The sequence below is a fragment of the Lissotriton helveticus genome, chromosome 2_1 (genome assembly GCF_964261635.1).
Source record: "Lissotriton helveticus chromosome 2_1, aLisHel1.1, whole genome shotgun sequence".
Taxonomy (NCBI): Eukaryota; Metazoa; Chordata; class Amphibia; order Caudata; family Salamandridae; genus Lissotriton; species Lissotriton helveticus.
The window spans coordinates 1,792,132,634-1,792,146,521 of NC_136059.1; the positions used below are offsets into that span (position 1 = coordinate 1,792,132,634).

At 42.6% G+C, this 13,888-nt stretch overlaps 1 protein-coding gene across 2 annotated transcripts in view; it reads left to right on the plus strand.

Annotated features, from left to right (window-relative positions):
• The window catches only part of LARP7 (La ribonucleoprotein 7, transcriptional regulator), a 118,663-nt gene that overhangs the window by 43,755 nt on the left and 61,020 nt on the right, over window positions 1-13,888 (plus strand). For both annotated transcript variants that reach the window (XM_078676731.1, XM_078676732.1), the window contains exon 7: window positions 8,309-8,695. In XM_078676731.1, coding sequence (XP_078532857.1) covers window positions 8,309-8,695 — 387 coding nt within the window. The remainder of the gene's footprint in view (window positions 1-8,308; window positions 8,696-13,888) is intronic.

A 13,888-nucleotide genomic window follows, 5' to 3' on the forward strand; every position in this document is an offset into this window, starting at 1 on the left:
TTTCATTTTATAAGAGCTTTGATAATAGCTTTTCTGACTATGCCACGGCTCATGCTTTAGTAGGGTTTGGAGACTAGCAATTCCTTTATTTTGCCACCTTTCCGCAGAGCTGCGTACTGGGGCTGGAGGTAGCGGTAAGCAATAGTTCCATGGTTGGAATGCCCTTGTTAGTCTGTGCAAAACTACTAACTTGCATGTTTAGGGGTTTTCACCAGCTCTTCTCTATTCTTTTCCCATATTGAAAAAAGTTGGAAATTTACTTATGACAACTGCAGAAGTAAAACATCTTCCAGGTTTGGGGAAAAATGTGGTTGGAGGGACTATGAACTTGTAAACTCTCAACAGATTTTCGCAAGAGAAAATCTTCACATTCATATTTGTTTGTGCTAAATTGCAGTTCACAAATAAATTCTATGAGTATGATTTGCTGGCCTTCTGTAAGTTCTTGCGAATTAGTGAAAACAGAAAATCTGCACTAATGCAATGACATATTACATGGGTGCACTTATGTGACTTTCTTTAAAAATTTGGCTCCAGTTAGGCCTGGTGTTAAACATTTTGTTAAAAATCTCTCTCTCTGTTTTTTGGCTGGCTTGTGACCGCATTCTGCTCTTTCTCAAGGAGCGTATCTGCACACCAAGTTGTTGTTCAGTGCCATGAACTACTGTGGCAATGTGTGATTTTTTTTAGACCAAATATAGTTTTGCTTTATGCTAATGTTTGTTGTAATGGTGAGGGTGCTACAGCTCCCACAAGAATAACGTTTTACTAAAACCTTGTCAAAACAAGACAGGCATGAACAAATCCAAAAAGCTGACCACCAATGTCAGACCTGTTGGCTTTGACAATGTTTGTTTATTTTCATGTTTCACATAATCTTGCTGAAACTGGTTACTCTGATTTTCCATTATGAATATTTTTGGGAATACTAACGTGCATCACCACTTGTTTAGCAAAACATTTTTTTTCTAATTGCATTTTTGTGAACATTTTATTTTGAAAGCAAAGAATCGTCAATCCTGCTTTCAGGCTTCTGCAAATATTCGCATCTAATCAGAGCTCATTCTGGGAGCGTGGTATGTTGCCTCGTTCACCCTAATAATTAAGACTTTGCATTACTGAACCATAAATGGAAGTTCTAACAACATTAACATATGGACACAAATGTTACCTTAACTGAAGACAGTGCCTTCCCTGATCTATAATGTATTGTAAGCTGGCAGACAAAGGATTTATGCGACGGGGTTGGGCCCTACTTGTCCCATTGACAAACATGAAAACTTGTTGTCCTTAACCTCAAACAGTATGTCCTGGACAGCGGAATTCCAGACCCCTGGGGTTTTGTATTAGTAATATCTGACATATTTTACAAAACCAAGCTCACTGAAGTACTTGCCTACATTGCTTTTACCTGTGCATTCACACAGTAGCTACGTTTTAGTGAAAATGAGTAAATATGCTAAATGTTTCTATATGGAACATTGTTTCTTCCTATTTATGAAATGCACCATGGTTCCTCTTTGAGATACAGGGTTGCCTTCGACCACTATAGATCATTTGAATACAGTGCCATTGTCTGTGGCAGGTGAGGCATTGTCTGCTTACATGAATACCAGGGCATTCCTGGTATCATATTCTGCATCCTCCAGAACTGGCCATTATCTTCCTTGTGATGCTGAAGGCCACAAATTGGAGAAAAAATACCTGCGCTCACAACAATATTCAACTTTTACAGGGGCTGTCTAGCCAATAGTACCCCATGCCGGGATCTGGCATTGCTAGAGCAAATAGTCTGCTCTCCTGCAGGCTCTTGGGGGTGCCTATCAAGTGCCTTCCAAGTAAAATGTCAGTCCTGTGCTTCAATGTTTATCTTCTTACATTCTATTTAGGGCAGCAAGTTCAGAGAAAGAGGGAACAATAGGAGCTCCACTCATGACAACCGACTCCGACTAAAGTGGTTTCACAATACAAGAAAAGTCTCCACCTGAGTTAAATCAAAAGGCGCTAATAGAGTCGCCAATAATTAAATCTCCCTCCCAGCAGGGAACGACCAACGAACAAAGTTAGAACATATTCATAGATTCATTTTGATCAATATTTATTTGAAAATAGAATTAGTTAATGTTCATTAATGTAATATGACAAAAAGAAAATGAGAAAAAGATACACATCCCCACAAATCAATCATTCAACACAACACATACTCCTCATACACTCAATCTCATTCGTCCTGATCCTAAGGGATCCAATCATTCCAGCAAAGGTTAAAACTATTCTGAAAAAGGGAGAAACCACAGTAATAGATGGCAATCGTGAAAAACAGTGAAATTCCTACATGTATATCATTTTGTTAGAAAATGTACAATCAATTTTCAAGGACATGTCTGGGGTTCATTCAATAGAACTTATAAGATCCAGAGGTCTGACCAAGAATTAGGATAATGTACAGACAAGAGCAATTTATACAAATATAGCTATATGTGGTAACTCAAAGGATTTTCTTTGTGGTGGTTTCACACCATTTGTCATGTTCTTTGGTCCATGCGTTGTCTCCATACAGGTGTATTGTTTACTTTTTGTGCCATAGATATAGGCTGTTTTTAAAGAAAATCTGGATCGGACAGGATCCTTCATTCTCTGGGTCTTTATGGTCAGGCTCAACATGACTTTTGATTCCATATCTATTATACCACTGGGCTCCAATGACAAAACTTCGGCTGAGGAGCATGCCAATAGTATAGATCATCCTTTGGTTGTAGCTTAGTGGGCCCTGGAACTTGAGCTGCTTTGATGGTTTCCTTTCAGCGCCTCTGACACACTTGTCAATGTCAACACCTACTGTTTAAATGTTGTAACACTAAAGGAGCTCAAGAGACTCAAAGATTGCTTTAAAGCTCTGCCTGATTCACCTCAGTTTTCATGGACTTCAAGTAGTTTCTCTTGCTTCTCCGTAAAAAAGTTAGTTCTACCTTATAAGAAAGCAACACTGCCATGTTGTAACTGTCCAATCAAGGTGCTCCACATTAGTCTGCATTTATCAGTTGATGTTTTGTAACTGTGCACATAGATTCTGTCCCTGGATTTCTGGAAGAAGATAATTCAGGCGGACAGTGTTGCAATTGGGTTATGCCGATTTGGTACGCCCAGATTTATATTTTATTTTTGGATCACCCGTTTTTTGACTTTTTACTGTGGGTTAGGCTCATTACATGTTTCTCAGCCACTGTAATCACATGGTAAGCGGGCTGCGTGTGTTTACTGCCTTACAGTGCAGTTTTGCTTTCCTTTGGCCTATATAGTCCAGTGACATATCAAAATAAGGTGGAACTTGTGCAAGAAAATCAAATCTGCGAGTTCCAAGAGGATATCTGTATAATGTATTGGTCTTCCAGAATTGTCATGTTTCTCTGGTTCAGCTCAGGATCCGAGTCCCGGCCTTTTGTCACCCTGTGGTGCTAAGTTAATTAAATTTCTCTCCAGCAGCTGGAACAAAGGCCACCCCACACAAAAGTAGTGATGAACAGTGCTTCCATCTGCGCCTGAGAAGGGAAGGGTGGGGATAGAAAAAAAATTGCATCTATTAATTACCTGTCAGACTGCACCAGGGCTGGGACAGCCCAGGCCCACTGAACAAAGGAAGAAGCCCAGACAACTGGAGCGAGCTCCTCTTTGAACTTTTGAGGGGAAAGGCCACGGCAGTGATGTCAATGAGGGGTGGAGCTAAGAACCTAGGAGTGGCTGCAACTAGTGACTCCTCGATGGCTCAGTCTTTAACTGTCCCAGCATGCTGTGCAGGAGAGTTGGGGCAGCGGCAGAGATGTGAATGGGCACCCTAGGATTGTTCATGAGTGCCTGGCTTCTAGAACATTCCACCCACTTTTAAAAACTCTTGCAGATATGGGAGACTCTCTCTCTCTTGTTTGACGTGTTTGTGCTTCGTGCTGCTGGACCATGAGACTGCGACAGTCATAAACAACTGGAAGGAGGAACCCCTGTTTCCCAAAACAGACTAAGGACTCTCCCTTACAGCCCCTGAGGACCAGTTGTGGGAAAGCCCTGGACTTCTGTGCCCAGAGACAAAGACCAGGAGGAAGGCTGTGTCAGGGAGCCAGGAGAACCAGCTCCCTGTAAATTACATCACTTTGGTAGTGAAGAGGTCTGCTAAAACAGGTGGCTAGAGCTTGCCACCAGGAGTAAAGCCCCCGATTGTCTGAATCGGACATACAGGGACATGTTTATAGTAGTTTCAAGTCCTTTGACCTTTTCCAAGGAATGGTGTGCGTGGGGCTTCACCCCATCTTTAGGAGTTACACCCTTGGTGGGCGAAGGCCGAGCCCGGAATTTCTGAATTTAATTACACCAGGGAAGGACCTTGTATGGGGTTTTCTTGACATTTTCCACTTTTGCCCCCGGGGACCGATGCACCCAATAGTGGTGGGCCCATTCCCCATGTCTGGGGAGAGCAGAGCGACCAGCAGAAAGCAACGAGAGAGAGACAGACAGACTATCGCATGGGAGCCGGACAGGCAATCTGGGTTGGGCTCCCTCAGCTGCGCTCTGCGTTTGGAGGCGCAGTAAGACCGGGGCAGACCTAAATTAAAAAACAAAACAGAAAAAAGTGGCTGGGCCTCAGGCCAGGAAAAACAAACCATGCCACTCCCGGGCTCAGCAAGAGAGACGCTCATTCAAAATTCACTGCTCCTGCCTAATGTGCCCCATAATGCTCTGTGGGGCTTTCTTATCTTTCTTGCTTTGTGGTCACCCCAGGAGGACAGGGACACCACCAACACATTCATGAAGAGGTGTGGGGGCTGTGGGAGTAACAACGGGCCCCCAGGACTAATATGTAAGAACTGACCCTTCTTCTGCAGGGTCCAGAAACCCATGACCCTCTGAAATTTTTCCTTAATTTTTGAAGCACTCCCAAAGATGGTGCGTTTGTTCTGCAGCTGGGAGTGTAGTGCTCTCTAGGGGCTTGTTCTATGGCTACATCTAATGTGGCCTGAAGGAGTATATGGTGGATACACGCAATGAAGCACCCGCTAGGGGCTGAATTTGTTTGCATTTTATGTGATCCGAAAGTGATACACTCTAGGGGCTGTTATTATGAGTACAGCTTTATTTTTTGAAAGTATATAAAAAGCACACTGACACGTCATGATCATTTTAAAATGCTTTATTGACATAATGTTGACGGTGATTACTAATTATGGTGAACATGCTTTATTAACATTAATAGGTGCATTTACCCATGACTATTATTGGTTATTGCATTACCTCCCAAACTAATGGTGTTTTGTCATTTCGTTTGTTGATCTTGAACTTTTGACCAAAGCCAATAGACTTACCTTATATGTTTGTATGACCTTTTAGGGGGTTGAGGGTGATGCCCCAATGCCATAAGTGGTCTTTTCCATCTGTCTAATGTATATATTTGTAACTTAATAGTTTGTATTCAGTTGTGTGTATGTGTGTGTGTGTACGTAATGTACCTTTTCTTTTCTAAAGAAAAGGCACTGACTTGACAATTATTTTTTCCGTGTTATTTTTGTGTGCCAGTGAATGGTGATTATTAGTCCACACCACCTCCCCATAGTAGGTAGGCCTTCGACTGCTCGCTTCACTACCCTGAGAGAGTCCAGAGCTACAATGGAGTGCTTGATTCCCAGTATGGGGAAATTGTGGACCTAGTACTTGTGTAACCAATACAACTAATAGCCCAATTTCCTACAGACAGGGCAAGCTGGCAGTTCAACGTTACCTCTTAAACTTTTACATTGTCATATTGACATTAACTGATGTACATTTGCTGTTATTGTTTTCTGCCTTTGCCCCTTCTCTGTGGACCTCCTTTCCTAACTTGCATATTGACAACCATTCGACATTCCATTTAAAAAAAAAAAGAAAAGCTAACCATTTTGTTTACTTCACTTAATACTTGGATATGTCTGCTGCTCCAGGATACCTAGAAACCAAAGTCCCTCTTTACGGACTCCTGCAGGTCTGCCCCGAAATCAGTATGGTCACAGAGTAGTTCGCATTTTGCACTATTTGTCTCCAGACCATATGCACTAGAATGATTAACATTATAAAAAACTCAACACGCATTATGCGGATTAGGGCAAAAGGTAGATAAGCCCCAGTTGTATTTAATCTGACATTTTAAAACAATTAGTCCAGCCTGTACCTAAGTGATATTTAGTTTTTGGCAGCAGATTTGAATTAGTCTGTTTGTAATTATTTGGCAAGTCATGTGAAGTCTCTCGGTGTACTATATTGTACCATCAAGCCTGAATTGGGATCTTTGTTTCAGTATTGTATCTCCCCAGTAGCCTGACACCTACACAAGTGTCTTATATACTTTTCTTGTACATGGCACGACTTTATTGTACTGTATTTACCATCAAGCCTGAATTGGGTTCTTTGTTTCAGTATTTTATCTCCCCAGTAGCCTGACACCTACACCAGTGTCTTATATCATTTTCGTGTACATGGCACTTAAGGAGCGACGCCCACCAGCTCAGGCTGTGCTTCTGTTTTTGTTAGAGAATACTGTGAAAAATACTTCTTGTTCAAAATACAGGAAGTACACAGAATCCCTTTGCTACTTGTCTATCTCATTCTTACAAGATAGAACTTGCAATGTCATTTCTCCTTATCTCATTTCAGTTTCCACGTTTATGAAAGGGCATCGAAGAATGTACATTTCCTTTCTCTGAGGTTTTAACGTGCATCTCAGAAAAACATGGCAGTTGAGCACCTATGTTATGAGCTGCACAATTTAAATACTTTTTCGTTAAAAGGGATCAAGCTTGCTTGTTAGGCCCTGTGCTTTGATCATGTACTCTAAAGCATTTAATTTACAGTGTCATTGATGGCATACAACCTGGCCTGTGTTGTAGGTAACTGTAAAAGTACATATAAAAGCCATTCAACACAAGTCGATATTCACAAAAAAGTAATGTTCACAATTGGTAGCAGTTAGAGAACAAAACTGCTTGCATGCCTTTGTTTGTTACACATCCCCAGATGTCATCTCTTACTGTTAGGAAAACATCAAAAAACCTTTTATAATAAAAAATGGAGAACCAAAGTCGGTACCCCAAAGGTCATCAAGGTCAGGGAGGGAACTTTGGCCATGCTCTGAGTTTGGTGTGGTAATAAGTCATGGTCAAAGACCATGCCCATTGACAACACGGTGTGGCTGAAGGTCTGGCCTTGTGCCCAGCCCCTACAGCCTACACACAAAGGCCATTCTGAGATGGTTTTGGGAAACTTTGCTAAGTAAAGGGCCTGAGCAAAGGCAAAGTTTTGCACTGATAACTTGCCAGGTATATCCAATGCCCATACGGTGAACCGATTGATGATGTTATTTATTAATTCATCTGTTCCATATTGAGCGGAGCATTGTGAGAAGATTTGGTTGTGTAGCTCAATAAAATATATAACTGCCAGATAACCACATGCACCCATTGCAAAGCACAGCTGGCAGTACACTCGGGCAAGCCCACATTGTAAAGGTAAAGGATGAGCCCCTTGTCATGCATGCCTGTATGTATGGGTCTGTGTCGGGGCACTTTAACTTGTGGGAATCAGGGAAGAAGACACTGCTGTGGGGCCTCGTTTTAAGTGTTAACTTAGTTCTATCATTGCGTGCTGAGAGTGTCTCCTCTAGGTCCAGATCACAAGTTGCACAGTACTTGTAATTACTGTTACCGTGCAGTTGCTGCTTCCGCATTTCCAACACATTTGTGCTAATGCAATTACGGATTAAACACCATAGTATGGGGGATAACTGTGCGGACCTGGTTTTACGAGGCGTACAATCACACACAATTCCCAGGTCCATGTGGATTAAAATTCTCATTTTCTATCTGCTTTAAGTACGTAAGTGGTAAATGGGTACATGGACTTCTGGCTGAGGGTGGTGGAAGGGTAGGAGTGGAAAGGGGAAAAAGCGACCTGGCAGTGGGAGCACACATTGCTACCCGCTTGTGGTCAAAACTGGCATTTAGAATCCAGGAAAACTGCTGTTTGACATAAAGGGTGCATGTTTCAGACAGTCACCCATTCAATCTGAAGGACTATGAAGTGTGTTGAACCCCAGAGATTACTCTGTCCTGCAAGACTGAAACCCTGCTGTTATATGGAAAAAATGCATCTTTTGTTGCTGTTGCGTCCTTCACCGTAATGTGTACTGTGGCAGGGTACATAGTCTTTGCTTTGCAGCACATAACATGTTCGAGAAATACTTCTGTGTAGCATCTCCATATATTCATTTTTATTTACAAATGTTAATGATATGCAGAAGACAAGAAAAAAAAGAAGAAAAAGAAGAAATCTAAACTGAAGGAAGAGAGCAGCGAGCAATCTGCAACAGAGGTGAAGGATACAAGCATGGACTCAGGAATCCAACAAGTGAGTAAGACAAAAAGGCACAGGACAATCTCTGAGTCCTCCGACATGGAGGCCTCTGATAGTCACAAGCATCATTCGAAGAAGGAGAAAAAAAAGCGGGACAGGTCTGTGAGCTCCGAAATGGCGGAGGAGCACACGCGGCCTTCAAAGAGGAAACGCAGCAGCTCCAGCGACAGGGAAGCGCCATCTTCAAAGGCCAAGAGGTTGTCATGCAAGGAAGACGGGGATACTCGCCACAAATCAGCAGACGACATCACAACTCTAAAGGAGTGCAAAGGTAGGACATGTTTCACATGTTTGTTGTTGCAGCCTTAGTGCGCTGCAAATAGTTTATCCTCATTGCTTGATCTCCTTGGGGATGTTCAGTTAGAAAATAATTGTCCCATCTCAAATTTGGTTACAGGTATGGTAGGTTACATTACATGCATAATTACTAAGCAACAAATAAATAATGAATTGATAAAAGTAAATGTGTTTACAGTTTGAGAAGCCAGGACTGCTTCAAACATGAGTTGAACACCAAATACCCATTCATATCCCTGTAAGTTGTCATAAATCACAGGCCTTGTTGGTGTTGTTTGAGAAAAGTGTGCTTAGGATAGTATATGTATATGAATTTAGAATCTAGTGCTGGAGCAAAGTGTGTCTCTTCCTGGTTCGCTCAGCGTACCACAGTGAGGCAAATTTTGCAGTGTACAAAGAGTCTAAAAATAACTGGACTCCCTAATGGGATCCTGCTTAGGAGTTACTGTGAGATAATTTGCTGGGTCCTGGGCAGTTGGTCCTTACCGTGTTAAGAATCCTGTCTAAGTACTGTTGTTTACCATCATTATTTCTGGATCACCAAAATAATTTCACTGTGATTGGGTCGGCATTAATCACTTCTCTCTTCAGGGGCAGTAAAGTCAAACAGTTGAAGATTTTACTGTAGAAGGGGATTATGTACTCTGATAAAGCATGACAATGTTAATCGCACTCAATAATGCAAATGCCCAGTCTTCAAAGGATTGTGCTTGGGTTTACAGATAATAAAAAAAGCAAGCTTAAAATTATCTCGTTCCAGTATATGACCCCAAACAGCCTTATTTATACTTTGCCGTAGTGCGGTAAAAATGGGGAAAACATGAGGAAAAAGTGCTCTCAGGCATTACACTTTTTCCTCATATTTAAAGCATTTCTGCACCAGCGCAGAAACTCTGTAGATATCTGCATTTAAAATGTGCAGGCTTACAGTAGAAGGGGAAACAGCCTTTACAACACAGCAATTCCCATGCAATGTCTTTACTACATAGCTTTTACCATGCATGCATTAACAACACATCCATGTTTTGGTTCTTTTTGTAGGGGGTGATGAGGGTATTGGGTTGTAAGTGTATTTTAGGGATTAGGGGTGTAAAGGGTATTTATAGGGTTTAGGGGTGGAAAGGGTTATTGGGTTGATGAGGGTATTTCTTATGGTTTAGGGGTGGTTAAGGGTATTGGGTGGAAAGGGTCTGTTTAGGGTATGGGGTAGTAAAAGTATTTTAGGCTTTAGTAGTTGTGTGAGTATGCTGAGGTAATAGTATTTAATAAAGGGAGTTGTTTAGGGATTTATCCCTAATAAAAATGGTTAATTTGTTGGAAAAATGGGAGGTTTGGGGGGTCTCCACCCCCCTCTAAAAAATGTAAAACAAGATATATTATATATATTAATTATCTTACCTGCATGTTAAAGGCAGATGTGTGGTAAATGTATGCAATGTAAAACGTGTGTGGTTAAGGCATAAGAGGTAAAAGCATGTGTTGTAACGTGGTACAACCGTGCAGAAATTGTGGAAAAAATGTGATAAGCATGGTTTATTGTCCCACTTTTGTATTGCACTTTTCCCTTCTAAACTTAATTTATAGATTTCTCCGTTTGTGTCTGGGTGGGGGGCGGGGCAGGTTAAAGACCACCAGGATTGACGTGGCGTTTTAAAATATTGTTTTAATATATAAAGAGGCCTGTTTTAAATCAAACTTTAAACAGTAAACCACTGGAAAATGATGGGCCGATTGACCAGACAGCAGAGGCCCGATCCTCCCACCAAAGAATCACTTATCTATCTCGGGCTGTGTGCTAGGCCAGCGTGGTGTGAGGAAATCCATGTGGTAATTGAAATGTCTACAGTGAGGACATGAAATTTTAAATACGAGTGCCCCTCTGTGAAAAAATGCTTTCCGAAGTGGAAGTAAGAAAGACCCGGCTCTGATGGAAAATATAAATTTCAAAGACACACAAATGATGGATGGAATGCAGAGCAAATCAAACATTCACCCCCAGTCAACAGATCTGGGTTAAATCCATAGTTCTTTTGCTCACCATGCAACCCCAGTTTAGACACAGCCCTATGCAAATCAGTCTTGACCCTGTTCCTCACGGGAACAGTCCAGAACGAACTGCCAAGCCAGGTCCTCCCTAGACCAGAAACATGTATCCTGGGACTGGTTTCGAGGTATTACCCCAGATAAACCAGGCTAGCTTGAATCTAGTGACGCAGTGAGCCCGGTACCCATATCTGGGTATACCCGGAACACTTAGGGCAAGAAAGCAAAAGACATGGCCTCGAAATATACCAGCACAAAATGATGTGTTTTCTTGCATGCTAAAAACCATGAAGAAAAAAAAGTAAAATGCTTAAATTATTGCATGCCCATTTCCTTAAATCTCCAGAAAACTGAAGCTTTTTCTTTACATGCAGTGTTATCCTCTTATGTTAGTGAAGAAGTGGTTTTCTTTAAATCCAGTGGAATCAATTGTTCACTGATGCGGAATTGTTATTTCCGCATAAGGGGATAATTGCTGGAAAATTACCGCAAATGCAGCCAAGTATAATTGAGGCTGGTAATATTTAGCGGATTTTCCTCCATTGACACCTTAGCCTTTGTTATGCAATGACGACTGCCTTCTAGTCTTGCCAGGGAACTTGGTAACTCGCTATACAATATCCATAACATTTCATAAAGGTGTCTGATACAGATGATGCAGTGTAGCTACATTGCAAGGATGCACCTTGCCCTGTGTTTTCAGTAGCTCTGGCTTCAGAGCCGAGCAGTTCAGTGGGCAGGCGTTCGAGGATCATGCAACAATAATAGTAAAAAGACCATTAAACCATCACCCACGAATCAAGAGACCCACCCTGTGCAATAAGGAGCTTTGTTCAGGATTCCTTCTGAATCTCGGTGCCCAAGTGAATAGTGACGGTTGTCTAGTTACCGGATTAGTCTCAGCTAGGCCTGTTCCTCTATGGCCCCCTCTGTGTGCTCCTGAAGCCCACATGGCTCTCCAATCACCGTCCGATGGGGCCTCTTATGTATATGACCTTGCCTCGTGTGGTAGAAGTCTCAGGCATATGAGCCGTCATTTTCATCCTACGTGCCCATGTGCAGGGTCAACTCACCCCAGGAGCCGGGACTTTCTGCTGTCTCCAGTACCACAGAGCTCGGAGCCGGCCGGGCGGGGTACATCCAGATGGGGCCAGCTGTCACACGTCCAGAAATATCTGGGCTCTTTCAGGTTTGGGACCAGTAACGGCCCAGACGCCGACATCTGTTTCCAAGCATGCGTAGCTCAGGTTGGCCCAGCACTCCCTCAGTGCCGGCCTCGATAGTCAGTGACCGCTGAGCGGGCTAACTGGACTCTATTTTGCCAGCCTCCTTGGGAACTCTGTGCAATCGTCTCTGCGGGTGTCACACTCTGTTAGTCTTCGGTCTTGGCATCCAGTGCCACTGAAACCCGGGGCTGCACTGAACGTCCAGGCTACACCCAGCACATCGACACACCTGAGCCTGTCAGTTTCTCCTTCTTGAGGCATGTTCCATTCAGGTACTTTATACTTGCAGGGGCTTGAGGGTCTTCCTTGAATCCGGACTGTCCCTCGCCTCCTAAAGGAAATTCATCTCCTCTCCTGTTGGACTGGTGATTTTTTTTTCTCTTCACTTGCCACAGCAGCAAGGTGCCTTACAAGAATCAACCCTTGCCCCAAGCCAGATCAGGAGAACTGCAAATTCACGTTTGTTTCATGATAATACATTTTGCTGTTGCCTGAGTACACTGTTCCAGTGCGTGCTTTGTTGTGCAGCTCTCTGGGCCCAGCAGTCCAGTGTAAATGCTACTTTAGTAGTGGTTGTGAGAAGCCTAAACCAACCAGAGTGCATCCTTTTTCAGTTTCAAGCACATCAGCCAATCTTAGTTAGGTGAATGCTTGTTCTAATGAGAAGAGGAGCAGACCGGTGCATGAAAGCAGCGTGTTGGGCGCTTCATAAGAAAGTGTTGGAATGCACGTATGAAGGATTTAGAAGGGGTTTTGATGATCAAGTGTTCCCAAATATTTTACATTTTGCCCGCTTAAACGGTACTGATGCTTGGTGGCCCTGTGTCACATAGTTTAGTTGAGACCGTGACACAGATTCACTAGAAGGACCCACGGGAGGCCTCACGAGTTGTTCCTTATACCCTTGTCCTGATGAGGCCCATATGGAAGGGCTTAAACGCGTCGTCAGTTGAAGAAAGGAGGAATCCATAAAACCAAAAAGATTGTATTTACTATGGATGTGCACACTACCCAAAAGGCTTAGAGGTGCAAATGATACCTCCAGAGTGTAGCCGATTACCTCACAGTGGATCACAGCTGATCAATAAAGCGAACACTTAATTGTCAAATCGGGGGGGGTACAATTGTTTTTTTTTTGTGATTTAGGTATCTTTGTGTATTGCTTTTTTTATATTGATTTAATGGAGAACAATTAAAAAAGAAATAAAGAACTGTTCCAACCAGGAATATACAGTTTTACGGGGCTTGTTTGAGGTGTGATAAAACAAGATGGGACTATGTACCATAAAATAGGAGTAATTTGATGTTTCCTATGATTATTTTGATTGTATTGATCCCTCCATATCACTTGTCGTATAGTGCAATATTTGCTTGCCCACAAGGTGGACGGTTATTTTGGTGAACCTCTATTGTTGTGCAGCTCTCTGGGCCCAGCAGTCCAGTGTTAATGCCACTTTAGTAGTGGTTGTGAGAAGCCTAAACCAACCAGAGTGCAGCCTTTTTCAGTTTCGAGCACATCAGCCAATCTTAGTGAGGTGACTCGTCCTTTGTCCTCATGCTTCCTAGCATCCAAAGCAGAGTGTCCCAGACAGACAGCTTGGACTGGCCAAGGTGTGAGGTGGATTAGTTTCACACACAGTTCTAAACTAGGCCATTAAACACTAGGTGCTATCCAGCAATGCAGAAAGATAAGGTCATGGGGAGTTTCTTATTTGCATGGGTAAACTTTCTTATGAACAAAAAGGAGCCCTCACCAACCTATTTCTTGGATGTGGCTCTGGGATTGAGTTTACAGCTTTCCACAATATCAAGGAAAAAAGGAGAATTTGTAGGGCAGGACAGAACAAGGATAGGGCAGCAGTGCACAGCTTTTCCATTCTTTCATGAGTGCTTTCACT